Genomic DNA, 23335 nt, shown 5'->3' on the forward strand with positions numbered 1-23335 from the left:
TTTTTTGTTTCTTTGTTTAATTGGGTTCTCTATCTAGTTTTAGGAGTTGTGTGAAAATCTAATCACGTTTTAGGTCACTTTTATGCAAAAATAGATTTTCAAGCACCACTGTAGGTCAGTTTTTTACATGTGGGTGTTTGTCTTTTAACTGAAGTTTTTTGTATAATTTGTTTAAATGATCATTTACATTTATCATACATTTAGCACTTTTCTGCAAAGTGATATACAACTTGGAGAAAACCATTTCTTTTATGTAAGAACATTTTATAGGGGTATGACTTGAAGAAGGAAGGTAAGGTGAACATCAGCACCCTGGGAACAGGCTCTTCTGAAGTGGAGTTGTCGAGATAAGTTTCCTTCTTTACCAGTTTTACATATTCTATTGCATTCAGGTATGGTTTTTAATCTGTTCTTAAGCATCTGTTATGTGGCATGTCTATGTTGGTTTTGTTCATATACCTTTTATTGTATGGATTTTAAAATTTACTAGACACTTTGAGTTCTTCATTATAAAAAATATGTATTATATCCTGTATATAATTTTTATGCATATTTGCTGACATTTTCCAGACTTAAAAATGAAGAAATATGAGTCAGAATTATCACGTGGCATTACAGTGCAATGCAAAACAAATGGCAGCTACTGTACATCAGTTTTGTCAACCTTTATTTACATGCACATTTCTCATTCAAGTAGCAGTGCAATTTCAAACAAAATATAGAGGAAAATTCAAGCTGGTATAGTAACCAGATCTGGCTTGAGGGATATTTTCACAGACCTACAAGAGGCAGATGTACACATATTCTAATCCAACCCACCCCAAACACTTGGATTTTTAGTCTCAGGTAGACCAAAAGCTATTCATTCTAACCAGTTTATAAAGGTGTACATTATGATGCAAATAACTGTCACAGAATCATTTAATACTTTCAAGAGACAGCAGGGAAAAGTTCTGTGTGATTTCCTTTGCCCTATGAAACCTTATTACAGCCACAGCTGCAACCAGAAACAACCTGTTCTACAGTGAAAAATAATATGACATCTATGAAAATATATGATCAGAAACTTTTTTGGTCTCACTTTCCAGGAAACTGTAGGCTACATTTTACAGGGAAGCTATGATGGCAGTTTGCTACAAGAATACAACTATAATTAGTTAAAACCACAAAAATGTCTGCTAAAACACCACATGCTTTTTTTGGTGGGACTGATTTTGAGGAAACCGAGTTGAGCGTAAAGGTGACTGGTGTGTTAACCATAGTGCTGCCCTGCAGTTTCATTCAGGGTCATGCATAATTATCATAGTAAAACTACAAAGCGTAGTGAACATATTTAGAAAACAGGGCACAGAATTCATCTACCATTATTGGTGCTCTTCATGTGCTTGAATAATATGGGCTATAAAACAAAGTGATGTAATTTAGAAATGGGGGACCTTTAGAAAAGAATGTATTATGACAAAAACTGATTTTGCAGATATGTAAAATCAATTACCCCATGTAAAGATATTTTTAAAATACTGCATTCTTTCTGAAGGTGTTAGATTTAATTCACAGTGGCTATTTCTTGCTCTTACAGAGAAATGTAGGAGGGATGTCAGCTTGAAAGAAAATGTCCTTCTACCTTATGTTGACTGAAGTCTCTGTCTAAATGTTGAGCAAACCAAGATGCCAGTCCATCATTTACTGTAATGCTAAACACTTTTTTGTTCTTGTTGTATTTTAATAGTTTCCTTCGGGTCATGTTTCTTTCCAAAATGGCATAATATGTTAAGAGAATTTCAATAAAACTATTGTGTAGTACACAGCACTTATGTCCCATGCCTACACATCTTCTGCAAAAAAAATAGAGTACTTGATTTTTTTTTTTTTTACCACCTAGTATAATGTGAAAAGATTATGCACATTCTCACTTCATATAGTATTTCAGTCAGCGTATCCTTTAAAATAATTTGTAAATGTATCTTTTTCACTGCAGCGTTCAAATATCTGAGTCAAATAAAATGCAATGATTTAATATCTTTGCTTTTTTTTTGCTAAGGAAATATAGCAGGGACAATAAGTCATGTCTACAATGTAATGAGAAATGAAACAATGAAAAAAATTACAGCACACAAGTTTGAATAACTTTAGATTGTTGCAAAGAATCGGGTCAACAACAGTGTAGAAATCCTTTACATGTAAGGACTCACAATAAAGTTTCTTTCATGCCATAACAGTACAAAAAACATGTTCATTAGAAAAACTTTCATAAAGGTATGTAGGAAAAGAGCAGTTCTGATACTACTACAGTGTTGACAGCTAGTTTGGCAACGGGTTCAGTGTTGGGTTATCACAACAAGGTGCTTAAAAAGACAAGGTTAATATAAAATCGGGAATTTTTTTCCCCCAGAATCAAGTGTCACATCACAAAACAAAATTCAGTCACTAAGGACAGGTGAACTATATTCTTGTGCATAAAGGTTCTCGTGGTGCAGTAGCAAGGAAAAAAAAAAAACGCAAAATTTTTTGCATGGGTTAAGATTTCACTCCATTCTCAAACAATTCTGTATATATTTAAAAAAAGCCTTAAATTCCCCACTTACTGTTAGAGTTTTTTATAATATAAAAAAAAAAAATAATAATAATTTTACTGAGTGCCACCAGATTCCCTTAAAAAAAAAAAAAAAAAAAAAAAAAAAAATTATTTCATAGGAGGAAATGGCTGTGAATACTGGAAATACCAAAGTAGTGAGTGCCACCTGTTATTACCCAATCTACCATGTTAAAATATATTTCATTGGTACACTGATTCTCATACGTATTACTTCTAGGTGATCATTATTTTCAGAATGAAAACCTTCCATTTTGCAAGACTGACAAAATAAACATGCAGCACGTAATGCAGTAAATGGATGGCAATCAAATGACTTTTACAACCTGCTGTAAAATGAACTATAGAATTTGCTGCAGTCAAAAGCATCAAAGTAAGTGATGCTACAAGCCTTATATGCAGATGCTCAGGAACTTTGATTTTCCCCCCCACATATATCTGTTCTGCTCTTCCTGACGCCCATTATCACAGGACATAAACAATCCTACATTCACAAGAGTACTTTGCTACTGCTAAAATACACTGCCAACTAATACACAACTGGTTACAATAAGATTCTCCTGGTACTGAATGTTTTTTGGACCTTGCATATAAACAAACAAAAAAATCCATTATTTCAGGAATAAGCTATATTCAGTGCAGTATTTCATATTTGTAAGGGAACAGGATTGTTTAACATATCCAACATATCAGGTTTTAAAACATATTTAAAATCCATTTGAATACATCTTTGCTTACACTGCCCATTAGATATTTTTCATCCACAGTTGAAAACCTTACAGCAGGAGTGTAAACATGTGTATCAAAGGCTAATCACTGTAAATAAGCCATAGAACTCACTTTCTCCACTTGAAATATTCTACCAACCAATACCGAACATTTCAAAACAGCACTTTCATAAAATACTGGTACTTATTTTACAGTACAAAACTTAAGTTTTTTTTTTTTTTTCTTTTTTAAAAAGCCACCTCTTTTAATGACAGAATGAAAGAAAAGAAACCTATCATGGGGTGTGGGGGGGGTGTTTTACTAAATCGTCACATATCTACATTTTAACTTCCCAGCATATTCATCTTTACATTCACGAGATTTTACAACCAAATTCATAACCTTGTATAGTACAGTACAGAAAGAAAGTTTGTGAGCCTCATGCCCAATTTCTGCTTCTTCAGAGACCTGCTTCTAAACCTGGTACCCGGTTTTGGGATGAGGCCTTTTTACCATTGGACAAGTTGTCTACATTGAAGTTGTCTACATTCTGAGAAGGGATCAAGTCCAAGCTGCAGGACAGGCCATCAGCATCCAACAGTTCATTGTGGATGAATGAGTCCACATCACTCTCTAGATCACTGCTGAGCACGTCCAGGTCACTGGCATACTTGTCACGGCTCCCATTGGAGATTGGATACAGGTAGGACTCAGAGGAACCAGGCTGCATAGACGTGTCACTGGGAGACTGGAGCTTCTGCCGGACGGAGATCAGGTTGTTTGCCTCATTAGTCAAGTCAAGGCCCCCTTTAGAGGAGTTGGAAAGGTTAGTTTGCCACGCCATCATCAAGGAGCTCTGGGGCTGGTTGGACTGACTACCTGAACAGCCGTGGTTGGACAGCATGGGGTCATTGTGTAGCATAGTACCACGACGGAAGCCCTGGGTGCCAGAAGGGGCGCCAGCTTGAGACATCAGCGGGTCAGACTGGGTCATCATGACATCACCGTGGCTGAGGGAATCACAGCCTAGCAGATCTTGCAGATTCCGGCTGCCGAACATGGAAGCACAGGAGAAGGTTGTTGCCCTGTTCTCCTGGATGGTTTGCATTGGTGACTGGCGTAGACCCGGAAGTGACCGCGTATCACCAGAGCTGGAGCTGCTGCCAGGAGAGGAGCCCAGTGCACTGCTTTTTGAGTCAATCGAGAGGCTGTCACCACCTCCCCTAGGCTTCTGCTGGGAAAGAGTAAAGCCGATGTTGTCCAAGAGGTCATCCATGAGGCTGTCACACAAGCCCTCATTGAGATTCATGGTACCGGTCAGGTCAGACAGGTAGGGTAGCTCTGTGGAACGTGGGTTGCCGAAGGAAGGGGACATACTGCCAGGGCTGGAGTAGAGCATGGGGGAGAGGGGCACATCATCAGACACCTCATCCAGCTCAGGGTTGGCCAGGATAGGTGAGAGGCGGCTACTAATGGTGCTAGCATTGGAGCTGGTCCTTGAGCGGAAGTCAGTCCAGGAGTCCAACTCGTCGCTACTGCGTGAGGTGGGGCTCCCCGGCCACAGGCCAAGACCTGGGGAACTATCCAAGCTCCCCTCACGTGCACCCAGAGCACCAGCCTTCTTCTTGGCTGTGCGACCCCGGTTTTTTACATATTTGTTGCAGTTGTCCATGGACATAGCCCGCCGGCGTGGAGCCTTGCCTCCTTTTCCACCATCAGCATTGATCATCCACCAGGAACTCTTCCCTGCTCCCTCATTCTGAACCCGAACGAAGCAGCTGTGCAGAGACAGGTTATGTCTGATGGAATTCTGCAGGAGGAGGAAAGGGTCATCAATGCTTGGGCCTTTCAGTCAGACATTTACTACAAATGCAAAGAAAGCAATGATTCTCAATTTATTTTTATTCAGTTTTTTTTAAAATGATACCCTTCTTATGCTGCTGAAAACAAGCAAAAAGTTCACGACTACATGCAACTACCAGCATTATCAACAGAAAAAAAAAAAAAATAAAAAAAAAAAGCAAGCCTCTGGGGGCCAAAAGCTAACCCCTTCTGCACACAAAAACACTACAAAATCAGACAGATTTTTCCAAAGTTCTGAATTGTTTCTCAAGTGGTCAGATGGTTGCACAGACACACTGTATGGTAAAAATGATTTTTCAGTTGTTCAGGCTGGAAAAACTAAGTTCTTGCAGGTCTCAGCTGACAAAGCTCCTTTGAGAAAAGATAAAGTATGTTTTACAACGGCTTATTTTTCGTATGGAATCACTTGGTTAGTTATCAATGTACTTTATGGCCGTGATCCATGCAACACTCTACAGCCGTTGAGTAAACTTTAGCTGAACCCAACCGATGTCAACTACTGCTGGGGCCGTGTGAGAGCAATTCTATGAGGACTATGAGCAGATACTTCTCTTGCCTTTTGCTTTATTCAGGCCAACATTGCAATCTTCAAGAAATAGCTGGGAGCACTTATCTCCTCAAATTGTTTTTTTCCCCCCTGTATAGACTTTACACAGAGTAAAACACTTCACAGCATGAGATACAACAGGCCTGTGTTTTATGCACTGTTGATAAGCGATGCGAGTTGTAGCTTTAATTATGGATCTGTTGTGAAATATGCAGAAGATACTTGGGGCAGGATGATGTCAGATAGGGCTGATATCCTTTATGGGATGGTAGGTAGACATCTGATTAATGGTGTGAAGATGAAGGTCTACAAACCCTCTGTATGCCTCTGCAGGATTACACCAAAGTCTAAGTTAATATACCTGAAATGTGTCCCCCTGGCCAAGAACATATTTCACTGCATTCCAAAACAATTTAAACTTTTTGTTTTTTTTTTTTTTTTTTTTTAAAAAAAAAAAAAAAAAAAAAATGTGCGCTGTTGAAAATTTGACAGATTGCTTCAGCACTTCTTTTGGTTCACCAGCACCACCACAGAGCTCTGAATGTGTTTGAGATTTTTCCAAAAGCATGTGATTGCAAACAGCTTCAGCATGCTGGACAGTTCATAAATGGATCTTCTGGCTGTGGATGGTGTATTTTTCTTTTTTATGCCATTTCTTTCCTCTGATCGGTTTGGGACTCGCTGCCCACCAGGTTGGCTCTGATCGAACACCAGCTGCTAGAAGCTGCGCAAGAACACAGAGCTTCCTTTGTCCAAAAGCACACACACGGGTTAATCTTCACACTCCCCAAGTACTATAAGAAATAAAACTTGTGTAAATCTTTCAAATAAATATCGACACGCCAAATACAGATCAGGGAAAAAAGGGCTGTTTTGCAAAATGTACTTTTAGAAAACCAAGAGTTTGTGTTAAGGCTGAAAACTCTGCTCTGTCACAGAAGGATTTTTCCTCTTTCTTGAGAGCTCAAGATGTAATCAGGATGGAGATCTGAAATCTCTGGGCTGAATGTATTGGGAAGCTGTACCCTCTCTTGCCCCACTGCCTTAATTTTTTTTTTCCCCCCCTCCCTTTCTGCAGCTCTTTTCAGGGCGGTTACCATGAGCTACACCCATGTAACAAAGCCAGAACGCAGAATGGCTCGGCCACATTCACATTACTACACATTGACCTACATACACTTCTCGTCAGCTGATTCATTCCTCTGCAGAAGCGAGCGACCAATCAGACGCAGGGGTGGTGAGCAAAACGGCCAATGGTAGCAGCTGCAAGGAACCCATGCTTACAGTTTCCATACAGTTTTCGGTAATCACTGGGCTCAGTTTAGAAGGCGCGCAAGCAAAAGGTCTGCATCCTCCCAGCGAATTAATTGCTCCTGGGTTCCTTCATTTTTTGCATTGAAATTATCTTCAGAACTGTTTACATTCACAGGCTTGGATTTTTAAACATTTTACGTTTCATCTCTACCACCGAACATTTTTGCAGCTCTATTTCTATTATTAAAAGTCAAGAATTTTTTCATTAACGTTTTTAAAAATGGACATCAGTATTCTACAATGATACAAGCTGATGAGTACAAGAGGCACAAGAACAATCAGGTGTTAACAGGATAAATGTCCATTTACCAGATAACCCCGTTTATCCAGGAAATGCATACCAGCTTTGGCCCCCCCGAAGGCCTGGTGGTTAAAGACTCAAAAATGCAACATACAGCAAAACCATGAAATGCCCACAGGGCCTTGGCTTTAACTTTCGAATCCAGTGATCACTCGGGTCTGTCACCGCTACCACTTGAGTGACAATTTCCAGCCACAACTCCACATATTAACTGGATCGGTGTTACTTATGTAATGTAACTACTGAAACTAAATGTAAATGTGACTTACTATGCTGGTGGTAATTTTGAGGACAAATTATTGCAACCATTTCTCCAAAAATGGACTGGCATGGCATTTATAAAGTGTACCCTGCCTTGTGAGCAGCTCTTTTCAACTTGTGCCTATATACTCTAGAGTCTAGTGCAGTATCTCATCACACAGCATTTCAGGCCTCAGGAACTGGTTCTGTGGGGTAAACTAACCCTGAACTAGGGTAACGGTACAATCCACACCTGCACCGTGGAAGAGCCCTGGCGAGGAATGCAGAAGTGCACTTCGGGAGCACCTGTCCGCGCGCAGCTTGACATGGGAATTAATTGGCACCCAATTAGAGCACTCCTCAGCGCTCCAGTTCACGCGAGCCGACCGAGCGGCACGAGCGTAGCGGGACACGTCTCATCGGTGACCGGCTCACCTTCCATCCCGCCGAGCTGTTGCTGTCGCCTTTGTCCTTGAAGTACGGCACGCAGCGGACCATCCAGTCGTAGATCTGGGACAGGGTGAGCCTCTTCTCGGGGGAGCTCTCGATGGCGGCCGTGATGAGGTCCGCGTACGAGTGGTTGCCCCACGCGTTCCGGCGCGAGGACTTCCTCGGCTGCTGCTGCTGCGGTTGCTGCTGCTTCTGCTGTTGCAGCCCCGTGGCGGCGTCCTCGCTCGCGCCGTCGCCCGCGGCAACGCGGGGGTCGGAGGAGGGTCGCGCGGGCTCGGGTTCCGCTCCATCCAGGAGCACTTCAGGTGAACCTCTCGGATCTGACAGCGGGACGCTGGAGTCCGAGGGCGCGCAGCTGCCCACGTCCTCGTCGCCTGCTTCTTCGGGGATGATGTCCGCGTCGGTCAGCTCGTTCTTAGCCGCGCTCGAGTCTGGTCTGGGTAAAGGCCAGGTGCACGATCTGGGCCTTTTCTGGGGCTCGAAATCCGGGTCTATTTCAATGTCCTCCGAGGACACGGGGTCGGTTGATGGAGCGACTGCCATCTTCTCATATGCGCTCATCCCCGCTGCACACCCGAAAGTCCATGAGAAAGCACGCGAGCAACTCGAGGCAAAGTTCCTCTGGTATTACCTCTTTAAAGGGTCACGTTTGCAAGAAAAGTTAAGTAATCATGAGCATCAGCTATGTCTTCTCGAATTAAACACACACACACAATATATACATATATAATAAAACGCGCAATACACGAGTTCTAGTGAAAGGTCAGTATGCTGTGTGTTCTAAACTGGAGTCGCAGATCATCAGCAAAGGACCTGCATCATTCCGCTGATGAGCACCGTACCTTAACCACCTTACAAACCGCGGTCCGCACTCGACCGCCATCAGCTCCAGCCTCATGCACTATTTCCTCATTTCAAGAAAAGGAAACCAGCCTCCGCATAACTGTATTTCCATAATCGGAATATGCGACGTAGGATCAACAACCAAAACATCAACACACTTCCGACAATTAAATATTTAACGGAACGCTACAATGAAGTATCACATGACTTTATGCAAACAATGGGACAGTTCTGCTACAATTCGGCCACTGTGTATCACTCCTGCGCTGGACACCCCTTTATGTATCACTCCTCCTGCGGCCACCTTTTTATGTATTACTCTTCTTCATTCATGCATCGCTCCTGCGCTGCCCTCTCCATGCATCACTTGCACGTTTCCCACTATTATGCATCGCTCCAGCGTTCATCACTCTCATGCGTCGATCCTTTATCCATGTATCTCTCCCGTTTTGATCACTTCCACGCTCTGCGGACTCTTTGAGCGCAGCTCCGGACTAGATACTAGTTACTGGTTTACTGCCCGCTACCTCCCGCTGTACGAACCGGGTTGCGAACGCTCCCCCTTTCTGGCTGCTGCAGCTGCAACGATGCGACGCGGTCACCGACATCCAGCCGCTGGCTACGCGAAGAAATGTAAACGAGTTACACGCGAAAAAAGCGTCGATCTCGCGTTACGAACGAGCTACGGAACGCGCGGCGGCGGAAACCGAAAACGCGCTTCGGGGCGGAGGGATAAAACGGAGCGCGACGGCAGAAAGGCTCATTCCCATACATTGCCGTCGCTGCCATCTTGACAGTTTCCTTGCAGGTCCTTTTAAATAAGTGCAGGGGAGAGGGGGAGAGAGAGAGAGAGGGAGGGGGCGGAGGAGAAGGGGAGGGGGGCTCCGCGTCCCTGTCAGCGGTAAGCGCAGATCTGCCTCTGGAGGGAGGGACGTCCGTCCGTCCGTCCATCCATCCATCCGGATCGCGACCTCGCCTGCCGCGGGAGGGGGTCCGCTGCACCGTTCCCGTGCACACGTTAAAAGGCGCGCACCCGCACAGCCTCTTCCACACGCAGCCCCAGTGAACCGCTGCGAAAGCGCAAAGTTAGGTAGCGCATAACGGGGGGCGCGAGCCTGGGCTGCGCTCGTGCCGGAGACAGGCCAGCAGCAGCAGCACGCGGGGGGCGTCCTTTGCATTAAACTTAAAGTGACACGGCGTGAAACCAGGTGTCACTATACTGTACTAGTAGTCATTACAAGTATTAGTTAATTGTGCCAACAAGCAAGGCAAGAGGTTGCAATCATAGTTATGATTCTTATAACCACATGAGATCACATGCATTGAAGTTCTGTTGCTAATACCTGCGACAAACTATACTTTCATTACCTATTTTGGGTATTAACCTGGTTTTCATTCATTCATAAAAATACGAAAAAAATTACATGCATTTATTAGCAAGTGTCAGTTATCTTGCTAATGACTAACACAAGACATGCCATGTATTACTGCAGTCAGTTATCTTAACGATCAAAGGATATTGCATCTATTGGTTTGGCATTTATTGCATTTTAATTGAAGCATATTAGTAGTGTTTTTGACCCATTATTTTAGTCCTAACAACATTCATGGTTGACCTTGGAGCAGCATGAAAATGCAAAATATCTAATGTACAGTAAACATAACCATAGACATCACATGTATATGATATACATTGATTATATATGTTCTCACAAGTAATACAAAAGGAATCTTCTCAAATTTCTTTGTCTCCACAATACTTCTGTAAAGACCTTATCCAGAACCCCCTCGTGTTGGAAGCCTTATTTAAAAATGCTACCCTTTGCAAGCAGGTGCCTTAACCATTCTACCTCAAGTGCTCACGACACCCTTCCGTGTCAAGCTCCAAACTTCCCCCTGTAAATTTCATATTTACATTTATTTTGCAGATTCTTTTCTCCAAAGTGACTTACACTGTTTAGTTACTTTACATTTTTTATCCATATGTGCAGCAGGGTAATGTTTTTACTGGAGTAATTCAGGGTAAGCTCTTTGAGCAGGGCCACTACAACAGAAGGTGGGATTCGAACCTGGGTCCTTCGAATTCACAGCAGCTGTAACCACTATGCTACCTGCTGTCCACACACATTTATTCATACTGTACAATATGCATTTACCAGTTGGTACAGTTTGTATGTATTCTTTTTACTTGCCAAATCATACATTCTTGACATTCTACAAGCTAAGAAACTTCCACCAGAGTCTAGGTTTGGAACTGCTTGACCAAAAGGTTTGGCCTACTTGATCACACCAACCCAAGCAATTCTTACAATACCAAACTAGTCTTTGACAGGTTACAAATAAAATGTGTACCCCAAATTATTAACATTCTGTTGTGAAAAGATAACCATTTTATAGGATGAATGTCAACCAACATACAGTGCATGTTTCTCTGTCATGCCATGTCAAATTGGGGTATCAGTCAATGAAAACAAAAGATCCCTGAAGCATTTTAACAATTTACCATTTCTTTGGAATACAGTCTTGAATCCAATTTGCAATACTGAACCATAAAATGCTTTATGGACAAGGTTTAACTTGTAACCATTGCTATTTATTATGCATACTGGTAGTTGTAACATTGTTTGTTCACCTAGAAAATTATTTTTCCTTGTACTAACTATGACTATATAAAGTTTTAAGTTCAAATACACTAAAACAATTCCATTCAAACTGCTTTAGTCATTTTAAATTTTAGGTAAAAGTGATGCATCAGCTGAAAGGTTTATGTTGATAAAACTGATTTTAATTATTTAAGAGAAGCCATAAATTATTATAGTATATTACCCACATAAAAAAATATTTATCCAATGCTAAGAAAGCATCAGATGTGTTAAACACAAAGAACCAAAAATCTAAACTTAGCTAACAAAAGGCCTTCAGGTTAAATTTTTAAATAATCATAACTGCAGCAGATGGCAGAACACCCAAAGGGCTGAAAGGTGATCTGTCTTGTATTCAGCTCAGGTAATTCCCACTAGTAACACCTATACGTTTGATCTACATAATAATTTAATCTTCTAAATAACTGCACACTGTTCCATGCGGGGGGAAGAGGGGGGAAAAAAAAAAAAGAAAAAAACTTTTCCACTTTTAAATAGGATTTTTACTGAAATTTTAGGAAATTTACTGAAATTGTGTAACTGGGCTCCTCCAAGGACTTTGGGCTGTGGTTCAGAAGTCCAACTCTTTACGCATTACACCATCTTGCTGCACAAACTAATTGATATGTTCCCAAAAATCTTTATCAACCATTATTTAGTTCACAGATTACTCAAATGTATGACACTAGGAGAACTCAAATCCAGTTCCTACAGTTGCTAGGTGATGGCTCTAATCACTGCATTTCCCACTGCAGCCTTAAGTAAACCGTAAACCTTAGAGAAAGAATCAATATATGTAGCTCAGTGATTCATAGTTTACGGATAGTGAGGGATCACTCTTTTGCTACTGGGCAGGCAAGGGGGGGGGTCCACTTTGGCAACCACCTTTCACAGGCTTGTCAAGCAAGACGTCGGTGATGCAACAAGACTTACAATTCTCTTTGATCCTCACGAGATGCAGCAAAAAAAGTTTTTTGCACAAAGTTGAAGGATTTCTGTAAAATTGTCCTAACCCCACCGCAAAACATGCTGCAAATTTAAAGCTATGTCTTCAGCAAAATGCATCTGGACACAACACTATAGCATGCAGGGTTTAGGAGATACAATACAAACGGTCCCCAAGTTACGATTTTTCGACTTTACAATGGTGTGATACACATTCAGTAGAAACTGTACTTGAATTTTGATTTTTTTTCCCGGGCAAGTGATATGCAGTATGATGCTCTCTTGTGATGCTGGGCAGCTGGGTAGCTGTCGTGGGGAACAGAAGACGCGGTGGAGTCTGGACCCAAGTGCAGGATTGTTTATTTAAAACCAAGGGATCAGACGTGTTCTTGTTATTGGGCACGGGCAGAGTCGGTTGATCGGTGGGCAGAGTGACAGCGAAGCTCCGTAGTTGAAGTCGGAAGCAGAGGCGAATGGTTAGGAGCCAGGGAACGAAGAACAAGATACAAGAACGAAAGGGAAGAGGACATGGAGTGTGTTGCGTATCGTTGATGCAGAGGGGACGGTTATCTCAATGAGATTCTGCAAGTGAGAAGAGGCTGAGAGGTGTTCATGTAGGCGAGTGTTCCAGTTAACGCCAGGTGCTTAATCAGAGCCAGGTGCTGCTGGTTGAGGTGCGGGCATCTAGTGTATACAAGCGATACTGTACAGTGTTCTGTGTTGCCACAGTTTTTTTGGATACCGCCTCCATATCTACGTTGTGTTTTGTGCATCCATCATGTCTACGAGCTGCCCATCTGTGTCTCCTGCTACTGGTGAGAAGGAGAGGAAGGCAATTACTCTTGAAGAGAAACTGAAGATAACTGCCTAGCATGAAGGCGGCAAGCCCATAATGACCACTGCACAAGAATTTGCACTTTTGCAGTTGATGATCTGGACCATCTTAAAGGATAAGAAGCGATGATGTTCGGTAGGTTAACGGGTAACAAATTAATGTCTACAACTGCTTGTCCCAAGGGGGGGGTCGCAGCAAGCCAGAGCCTTACCCAGCAACACAAGGTGCAGGACCGGGGGGCAGAGGACACACCCAGGACAGGAAGCCAGTTCATCGCAAGGCACCCCAAGCAGGACTCAAACCCCAGACCCGCCACACACCGGGCACCTGCTGAACCCGCCATGCCACCGCCCCTCCTCTCAGGTTAGGTGTATTAAATGCATTTTCTACTTACGATGGGTTTATTGGCATGTAAACCATCGTAAGTCGGGAACCGTCTGTATAAACATGACAAAACTGAATCTCTGGGTCTCAGAAGGCTATGGATTCTTGTGACCCATAGTGTGTGAAGAAAGGAACCAAAGTGCAAAGAAGCTTGGCAGGGAGTGTATGACAGGAGTACACCGTCAATCTTTGAGGCACCTGGAACAGCTGCGAGTTGGCTGGGTCAAACACCAGGGAGTAAAGAATCTCTCATAAATAATACAAAAATCATGTGTAAAAGCACCATTTCAATTGGAGCCCTGTGAATAGGATAAGAATTATCATATACATTGTATATAGCATAAATATGCTACGCTGTACTACCACAAACACAGATTTAAAAAATACCTTAAAATCAAATAAAATTTGCAGATGGTTCATATTTTTTAAAGTGCAAAAGAACTGTCATGTTATTATGGACTTTCTTAATAAATACTGTGCAGGTTTCATTGCCTGTCCCGCTGACAAAGCGCTGCCAGCTGCTGGTTACGAGAGGATGTGAACAGCTGAAGTCATCAACTATGTGACGCTCCTTTCGCCCTCAGTCCAGTAGCGCTCCGTTTGCATCTCTGTAAGACGAGAGATGGTCCGCTGGAAGGCAAAGATCTCCTCCTCACCACTGAAGATGGCGAGGTCTTTCGCTGAATCCTGGCGAAAGGTAAATGGAATCAAACCTCTGTGCTTCGACAATCACCCCCCAGGGCTTTCTCACATTCTGCACTGTTCCAGATTAGGAGTTTAAACAAGTATAATGATTTAAGCTAAAAGATCAATAACAGCCCCTCTGTTCTATCTCTGACAAGTCATTACAGGAGTAGAGAAAGCATGTACATTTCAGCCAGCAAAGGGAGCTGAGAAAAAAGAAAAAAAAAAAAAAACCACCCATTCATCCCTAACCAAGGGCCATCGTTTTTCACCATATTTAAATACATTTAAAGTACTTTTTTCTTTTTTGTAAAACCGGGAGGTCTTACCCCAGTCAGTCCCAGGTCGTCCATTAGAATTCTATGATTTTCATCATCATGGTTAGGTTGCTCCTGAACAAAAATAATCTCTAGAGGAGTCTCAGCCAGTATCACCACTCGCACCTGCAATGGATGTGCGTGCCAAAAGAGGTACATCACACTTAATCAATCAATCGGCCAGTCAGGCAGTCAGTCAAATAATCCATTTGTCATGAATAACCGCGTGTTCGATGCAGGGACATGATGGTCCACAGCCTATTCTGGAAACATACGGCACGAGGCAGGGTATATCCTGGACTGAATGCCAGTCCATCACAGAGCAATCATACACTCGCATACAATGGGCAATTTAGCATCGCAAGTTCACTTTAATCACATCTTTGGACTGTGGGAGGAAACCAGAACACCTGGAAGAAACCCACCTGAACATGAGGATAACATGCAAACTCCACAAACCGAAACAGATTTGAACCCAGAGACCAGGAGCTGTAAAGCATCAGTGCTAACTGCTGCTCTGCAGTGTCCCCAGTACAATACAGCATAGTTAATTCAACATCCATCCTGTAGGACCCTCAACCATGGAAGCCTGGAGGTGGTTCACACACAGTGCCGTACCTTATGTTCATAAAGGGCGTCAATGAGAGTAATGAAGCGTCTTGCTTGCGTTTTCTTGTTCAGCGTCAGCAAGGGAATGTGCCGAAGGAAGACTGTGTCAAACAGCCGCGATATTTCCAAATAGTCACTGGCACCTAATGGCTGAAACACACAAATCTGGTTTGTTTACTACAAACCACAAATGTACCATAAGGCTCAAAGTATAAGCAGACAAAATAAAAGTGAAAACTGCAACTTGGTAAGCAGTGGGTACGATTCCTCCATGCAGATATATTTTGAAAACAACTAATTAATCCCACTGTAATAACCTACTTGTGCCACCCATTCCTAAAGGTCTTGGGGGCCTAATTTGACATCTGCTTTTCTGAGCGCGCGCACGCACGCGCACACACACACACACACACACACACAAGTCAAAACCGCTTGTACCGAGTTGGGTCGCAGTGACCCAGAGCCTAACCCGGCAACATAGGGCATGAGGGGGAGGGGACACACCCAGGATGGGGTGCCAGTCTGTCACAGGGCACCCCAAGCGGGACTTGAACCTCAGACCCACCAGAGAGCAGGACCCGGCCAAACCCACCGCACCACCGTGCCCCCCCTTTTCTGAGCAAACAGCGCTCACAATTATGTTTGGCTGAGACATTAATTAAGTGCTAGTTTCAATGTGAGATAAGAAAAAGACCATACAGAACTGAGACAAAAATGTGCTCAATTAACTTATTTTGGTTCATTTGTGTCACTTTATAACTCAAGTATAAAACAATCCTGAGCTGAGAAACTCACAAATTTACAGTCCATCAGCAATTTCAGCTGCTCCACCCGCTCTCTTTTCAACCCAAATACTTGCATGTTAAGTGCATTACATCCTGCTGATGAGTGTAAATCAACTAAAGGAAAAGCAAAAATGCCACAGGGGACATTGATTTAAATATTATATATAAAAAATTACTAACACTACTTTATTTTAGTTAATGTTTTTCCACTCTATTTTCAACTCTAATTTATTGCAGGTTCTATCTGCATAACAAATATTACTGATTTTCTGTCAATACCGAAACTTAATGAAAATGAATTCATTTATACATAAAAATATTTTAGACCCCCCCCCCCCCCCAGGACCTCAATTTTAACTTCATGCACTTAGACTAAGAAGGGATTTGGAGAAGCACTGTTTGCTATTTTTACCCTATCACACAACTCCTCGAAAGTGCAGTCTGCAATGGTCCCACAGGTTTTGTTCAGCTTCAGTTTTCTGCCTTGTACTTTCAGCATTCGTGGTCGAGTAACTATGGAAACCGAGAAGCAACACAGAAACAAAATTATCACAAGAAAGGGTACAAAAGAAAAAAAGTTGTCCATGAAATCCACGCCTTTAATTAATACTACCACAAAATCCCACACAGTTGTCATAACATAGATATCAATGGTTACTTTTTAATATTCTATAAATATTTGCCTAGCTGAGATTTTTATCGGCACACAAACATTATCTTTCTCCTTCTCTCAAATCAAAGGGGTGTACATACTGTCGTTCTGTTTCTGTGCCAGCTCATCAAACATTTTGTCCAGGATAGCCTCAGCATTAGCGTCACTTGTGCTACGATAAAAAGGATACCGCGTTAACTTGCCAGTTCTCCAAAAGAAAAAACGTACCCAACACAAGGGCCATCTTACCCTTAAGCCTCTTTGAGAAGAACAAGCACTTTATTTACTGTAACCATGAAAAGCTGGAGATATTAATTTGCAGGCACAAAATTTGCTTATAACGAAAGACTTCTGCACTTAAAAGCGCATCATAGATGAGGAGCAACAGGAGGAAAATAATTGAATAATGCAGTATAATAGAGAAAGCCTGAAAAACCACTCGTAAGAGCCAGCCTTTGAAATCCACTTCAAGACAAACACAGCGGCACAATAACATTAATGTGAACGGACCAGAGCTTACATTAGCTGCATAAAACAAACGTTTCAATATTTTGAAAGTGATTTTCACACAACATGCAACAAAAATAAAACCCATCTGGTACTAAAGCAAAATATTTCCTCCTTACAGGTAGAACAGTTTTCCAGCAGCAGGACGATCGCTTTTCCGGTAGTCAATCCCAGAGTCCAAGCGCAATGTTTGGCAATATTCCTAAAGGATAACATTTAATGATGACAACTAAGCTGTAGATGTGTCTTTAGAGAACTTCAATCTCCCTGAAGACTCTACACCACTTTGACACAAGGCTGCAGTTAAGAAGGTCATTTTAATTGTTTTGCAGGGATACAGTGGTTTTCAGAAGTTTGGACTGTTGACATTAGCAGTTTTAAACATATTCATCAATCCATGTATGAATCCATGTATGAATCCATGAATATTATTGTATTATCTCAATGTTATTTATTCATTTAAACAAGCTGTTGCTTTCTTCAAGATAACTTGTAATATTAAGGTCCTTACAACAATTTCCCCATTTAAAAAAAAAAAAAAAAAACGGGGTAATTTTAAACTGGATTCATTTGGGTAAGTACCTTGCTCAGGGGTACTACAGTAGGAGGAAGGATTTAAACACATTGTATCTTCTACGAGATGCACGTTGCTTCGGAGAAAAGTGTGCTCCTTACATATGACACCCGAGTCTATTTTAATTAAAAGCAAGAAGTGTCTCTTGAATCTCCCACTGAATTAGAAATGATATGTCATCTAATTGGCTTTTCAAAGAGAAAGATCTATAGGAAAAAAGACATAACCTTGCCTTTACCTTCAGCACGGCGATGAAAGGCACAAAGTTAGCCCTCTGGAGCCCATTTTTATACAGGTCTGTAAGAGAGCAGACATCAGCTTAGTTTCATGCATCTGTGCATCACTTTGATCAATAACTGAGCGATACAAAATCACGGTGGTCCGGACCCTATCCCAAAAACAAGGCATGTGGCAGCGTACACCCAGAATAGGACGACGGTCTACCACAAGGCAATAACACATGCTCATTCACTCGTACATTCACACAGTAAGCAATTTAGAGTCACTAACGCAGCTGAAACATGTGTCTTCGGACCGTGGGAGGAAACCAGAGCACCCACAGAAACTCCAGTGCAACCTGCTGCTCAACCATGCCACTTCCCATCAGCTCAGTTGTGCGCACATAAATTCCGCTCCATGCAAGCCATATGTCAGAGAAGTCAGATGGCACACTGTAGAAGAAAGTCTTTGTAAACCCCTGAAGAACGGAAAATCGGCTCTAGAAAACACCTGGGCAGCAGGTCAACCTGCCACTGTCTGAAACATAACAATGGCTGACCTCGTCTGACCTCTCCCACGTCTCACCTTCTGGAGGCCGATTAGACGTCGCCACTACAACCACCCCATTCTTGAAGAGGTTCTCAAAGAGCTGTTTCAAAATCATGGCATCTGCAATGTCGGTGACCTGTCGGAGGAAGACAATTTTCATCTCCATTCCTCCACACATTCCTGTCACAGAGAGAAAAGAAAACTGCACATTCTAATTATTATTGGCAAATGGAAGAAAGGGTGAGAGGAGCTTCCCTTAGAAACCATTAAAATACTTTCAACGACACGCCACCAAGGGGAAATACATATCTAGATAAAATGGCATGTGTTATACCAATGAATAATTACGGAGCAGTGTGTCTCAAATTAATGTTATTAACCCAGAAACCTTCACAATCTGTAATTACATTATAGAAAGATGGCGCAGTTTATACTTTTACAATGGTCTTGAAGTTTTCCCACTTTAAAAGAATTGCACATAAATTCATTAATAAATACTAGTAAGTAAACACAGCACAGAGTATGTGTCACCATTCGCAAATATCTGCATTAGTCAGATGACTGCGCTTGCAAACGTCACATCCTTACCTGAAATTCATCGAAGCACAAGAGGCAGGCCTCCTCGCTGATTTCCATGGCAACAGGTGCGATGGGGTCATAGGATTTGGCCATTTTCCCAGCTTTGCGCTTTGGTAGGCTTTGTTTTAGACGATGAATCCCTATAAGGGGACAAGTGCCACATGCTAAACAACAGGCCTTGGCTCAGAGACAATTAACATGAAAAATCTGTGTTTTTTCCTCTGGAGACTGTGTTGAGTAGTCTTTTTTTTTTTTTTTTATCATATCTGTCTTTTGCCATTTGTTTAGTCATCTCTGACACTGTGCTGACACATAAAAAGCACATAATGATAAACTGACACTGTGCCCCAGACCCACTTTACCCAAGAAGGCAATTTCTCATCACCACCTCACTTCAGCTGCCAGTCCAGGCCTCCTTCCTCTACTCCAGGTGTGTTCAACCCTGGCCTCCAATCCAGTCAGCCCATAACTACACATAACTGGGTTATAATAAAATGCTGATCTACAGTGTCAGTTGAAGGTTTAACGACACGTGGGCAACCTGTATAATGCAGGTGGTCCTTGAGTTATGACAAATGCGACTTACAACCACTAATGATATCTGTACCATGAACCAAATTATATTATTGGAGTCGTGATGATTGGTTGTAATGTCTAATGAGAACCGCTCAGATCTGATCAAACTTCTAAACTGAATGCCCCTTGAGCAATACTAGTTTCCAGAAAGTGTACTCACACACTGACTGGTGCTGTATATGTAACTAATAGATTCATCACATTTTACAAGCTATAGGTACAGTGAAAAGTGGCAATGTTCATTTGTGCCTAAAGTGTTTTTTAAAAAAAAAAGAAAAAGATTACTTCTGTAGTAAACATAATTATGCAACCTAATTAGGATAAATATTTTGTGCAGTGCCTTGCAGCATTCAGTAAATTCTGATCAACTAAATAACTATTCTCAACACTGTATTATTAAGTGAAACAAATAAGCAGACCAGTAAGCATATCCCCTAGTGACAAATGCCAATAATATTTCCGTCAGTATTCAATAAAGAGCCTGATCCTGTTGGAGCATGAAGTTTTAAATTAATATCAACATATTCCATTCAAATGCACTGCAAAACTTAATCAACAAACAATAATGCTGCTCACAAAAACAGATATATGGTATAATGTTAATGAACATACTTTTGTGTACATCCAGCATAAATCCATGGAAATGAACCCTCTTTTTCTTGTCTGTTTCTACATGTAAATAAAACATGTCCATTACCATTGTTTTCCCAGTGCCTGGAAACAAATAATAAGTTTCATTAGTCATTTTTGGCTAATTCATAATCTTTTCCCGTGATTCATAATTCAACTGCAAAGACATTTTAAAGTTTACCACACAAAAGAGTAAAAAATAAGCTACTTACAATTATTTATTCATTTATACAGCAGGGTAATTTTTATTAAGAAGAAACAGTTGAGAAATAAGAAATTCATAGCACTTTACAAAAACTGATATTAGTTACATAAATAAGCTAGACGGAAGCAGCTGATGTGATATTAAGTAATGTAACTAACAAATTTTTTTCTGTCTTACCAACATCACCGTAAATGTAGATGCCTTTGGGTGTCTGGGGTTTTGCGAAAAGCTGCAAAAAAAACAAAAAACAAAAAAGCAAGCAAATTTTCAAAATTATTGTATTTTGGTACACGAGGTGATAACGAAAAAAACGTAAATATTTACGGTGTAACTAGGAAAGCTGCAAACCAAATGAACAAAAACCGTCAAAGGAAAATCAGTGGTAAACAAATCTCATCTCTAACTGTTAATAAAGGCAGCAGGTGACGCAGTGCTTAGAGCTTCCACCATGCGCTGGCATGGACCCGGGATTGAATCCCCACTCCTTCTATAGTACACACACACACACACACACACACACACACACATTTTCGGAACCGCTTGTCCCAAACGGGGTCACGGGGAACTGGAGCCTACCCGGCAACACAGGGCGTAAGGCTGGAGGGGGAGGGGACACACCCAGGACGGGACGCCAGTCCGCCGCAAGGCACCCCAAGCGGGACTCGAACCCCAGACCCACCGGAGAGCAGGACCTGGTCCAACCCACTGCGCCACCCCCTCTATAGTATCTTTGAGAAAAATACTTCCCCTGAACTGATACAGCAAAAATGATTAAGCTGTATAAATGGGTAAATCATTGTAAGTACCTTAACATGGTAAGTTGCTTTAGATGAGAGCATCAGCTAAAAAATTAAAAATAAGAACAGTAATAATAACATAATTAATAAATAGGGCATATGATCATGCAGTGCTGCTGCGACAAGCACACCGATTCGCTCGCACTTACCGGGGTGAGCTCTCAGGGACTAACTGCTGTTGTTCATGGTAAATAATAAAGGTGCTTTATTGGGTAAGTGTAGCATTACAACTGAAAAGAGAATCTGTTAAGCAGAAAAAAAAAAATGATAAAGGACTCAGCCTCAAAAAGCACATTGTTAAAGAGTAATCAAACAGCTCAATTTTCTGTTGCTGCGATCACAGACCCCCATCCAAGGAATCAATATTGGGACTTTTTTTCAATGACCTCATCAGATTCTGAATTAGACTATATTTATACTTATTCATTTAGCTGATGCTTTTCTCCAAAGCGACTTACAGTGTTCACGTACTTACAATTACTTACCCATTTATACAGCTGGGTAATGTTACTGGAGCAGTTGTAGGGTAAATACTTTGCTCAAGGGTACTACAGCCGGAGGTTGGAATCAAACCTGCGACCTTTTGGGTCCAAAAATGATGAGTCTGAATATAGACGGGAGGCGGAACAGATTTGGTCCACTGGCGCATTCAGAACAACGCGGAGCTAAATACACTGAAAACAGTGGAGATGACAGTGGATTTTAGGAGGACCCCCGCCCCCATGCTGCCCCCCCCTTCATTGCAGCATTGTTAAAAAATTAGGGGGGGGCACCTGAAATCCACTGTCGCGAGCCCACCCCCACTCACCTCCCCTCACCTTGGACAGGAGCGATGCGCGCCTGTTGCTGTACGTTTTCAGCACCTTCTGCATCTCATCCAAGCGCTGCATCACCGCCTTCTGCTGCTGGTCCTCGCGCAGGGCGCCCTCCCGCACGAGGCGGCTGTAGTGCGCGAGGGGGCCGCCGCCGCACTCGGGCGCGCGCTCATCCCCGGGCGCGTCCCCGACATGGTGGGAGGCTGCGGGAGCCACATTTACAACGTAGCCTAGACAAGAAAGGAGATGGGGGGAGGGAAACTTCACAAACAAGTTGTAACAGTTCTGTAACACATAGTATCATCGTTTATTTCAAACAATCGTCTACGATACGTAATGGCAGAAGAGTGCAAGAGAGAAGGCTGTTCATCCATTGCTGTACGCTTGAGAAAGGCGCTTACTAATTTACCAAAAAATTCACCTGAAGATATTATTATTATTAATAATAATTTAATAATAATAGTTTGTCAGTCAGTGGTTGTGGTAAACCTAACTGAAAGTTCCACTCCCTCTCTTCTGCACCCTGGTGGTAATTAGCTTGAAAAACTACAGTAAAATAGAGTAAAATTATGTAGCGGTAACTGAGTCAAACGCGGAGTTGCATCGTTAATTTAACTAAGATTAATTATAAATTTAAAAAGTCTGTCTCCCGTGTCAATTATTAGTCTTTTTGAATTACAGTCAGGAACAAATGTTATTAAAATGTTCAGCTGTGACGAGGCGATCACTCACCTCTTGCGGAGTGTTTAACATTGGCTGTAAACCATTCCTGTTTGAGAGACACATTATGATTCTTTAAAAGACACCGGAGTAACCCGGCTGCCCGCGGAGACAAGCGCGCCGCCATTTTGCTCTCCTGTAGCTGCTGCTCAAAGGCGATTTGAACGTCGAAGCGGCGTGTTGCTGCCCCCTACTGTCCCGGAGGTCTTTCTAGAAAATATGCCAAGCCCGCCTACACTTTTTGCGTTTTACATTTCACTTAGAGTACACACACACACACACACACACACACACACACACACACACAGTAGACATTTTTAATTTTTTTTTGTACATTTAAATGTAATCTTTCCTTGTTTTCTAGCAATACTTCCACAGAACATTGTCTCTAAGCACTGAACAGTGGGAAGCGCAGTGGTGGTGAAGCTTAGCCCTTTTAAAAATCACTGCAG

The 23335-nt window shown here is 42.1% G+C and overlaps 2 protein-coding genes across 2 annotated transcripts; both read right to left on the bottom strand.

Moving 5' to 3' along the window:
• Positions 1 to 3564: 3564 nt before the first annotated feature.
• foxo3a (forkhead box O3A) lies at positions 3565 to 9668 on the bottom strand. Its single transcript, XM_018730355.2, has 2 exons — positions 8002 to 9668; positions 3565 to 5111 (listed from the first exon to the last, which is right to left on the bottom strand). The coding sequence occupies exons 1-2, from the start codon at positions 8575 to 8577 to the stop codon at positions 3762 to 3764; spliced, it is 1926 nt and encodes a 641-aa protein (XP_018585871.2). The 5' UTR covers positions 8578 to 9668; the 3' UTR covers positions 3565 to 3761.
• Positions 9669 to 13659: 3991 nt separating this feature from the next.
• On the bottom strand, positions 13660 to 23019 carry afg1la (AFG1 like ATPase a). Its single transcript, XM_029258565.1, has 13 exons — positions 22896 to 23019; positions 22167 to 22393; positions 20729 to 20780; positions 20329 to 20430; positions 19150 to 19280; positions 18598 to 18697; positions 18032 to 18090; positions 17339 to 17421; positions 16814 to 16884; positions 16473 to 16573; positions 15285 to 15425; positions 14679 to 14792; positions 13660 to 14352 (listed from the first exon to the last, which is right to left on the bottom strand). The coding sequence occupies exons 1-13, from the start codon at positions 23008 to 23010 to the stop codon at positions 14224 to 14226; spliced, it is 1425 nt and encodes a 474-aa protein (XP_029114398.1). The 5' UTR covers positions 23011 to 23019; the 3' UTR covers positions 13660 to 14223.
• Positions 23020 to 23335: the final 316 nt, after the last annotated feature.

This window comes from Scleropages formosus, chromosome 15 (assembly GCF_900964775.1).
Source record: "Scleropages formosus chromosome 15, fSclFor1.1, whole genome shotgun sequence".
Lineage (NCBI taxonomy): Eukaryota > Metazoa > Chordata > Actinopteri > Osteoglossiformes > Osteoglossidae > Scleropages > Scleropages formosus.

Bases quoted from the DNA above. Each gene is read 5' to 3' on its own strand.
- foxo3a (XM_018730355.2), bottom strand. From the start codon at position 8,577: ATGAGCGCATATGAGAAGATGGCAGTCGCTCCATCAACCGACCCCGTG. The intron at 5,112-8,001 runs GTGAGCCGGTCA...CTCCTCCTGCAG, and splicing joins ACAGCTCGGCGGGATGGAAG to AATTCCATCAGACATAACCT.
- afg1la (XM_029258565.1), bottom strand. From the start codon at position 23,010: ATGGCGGCGCGCTTGTCTCCGCGGGCAGCCGGGTTACTCCGGTGTCTT. The intron at 20,781-22,166 runs GTGAGGGGAGGT...TTTTTTTTGCAG, and splicing joins GCGCATCGCTCCTGTCCAAG to CTTTTCGCAAAACCCCAGAC. The intron at 20,431-20,728 runs GTAAGACAGAAA...ATTTGTTTCCAG, and splicing joins CTACATTTACGGTGATGTTG to GCACTGGGAAAACAATGGTA.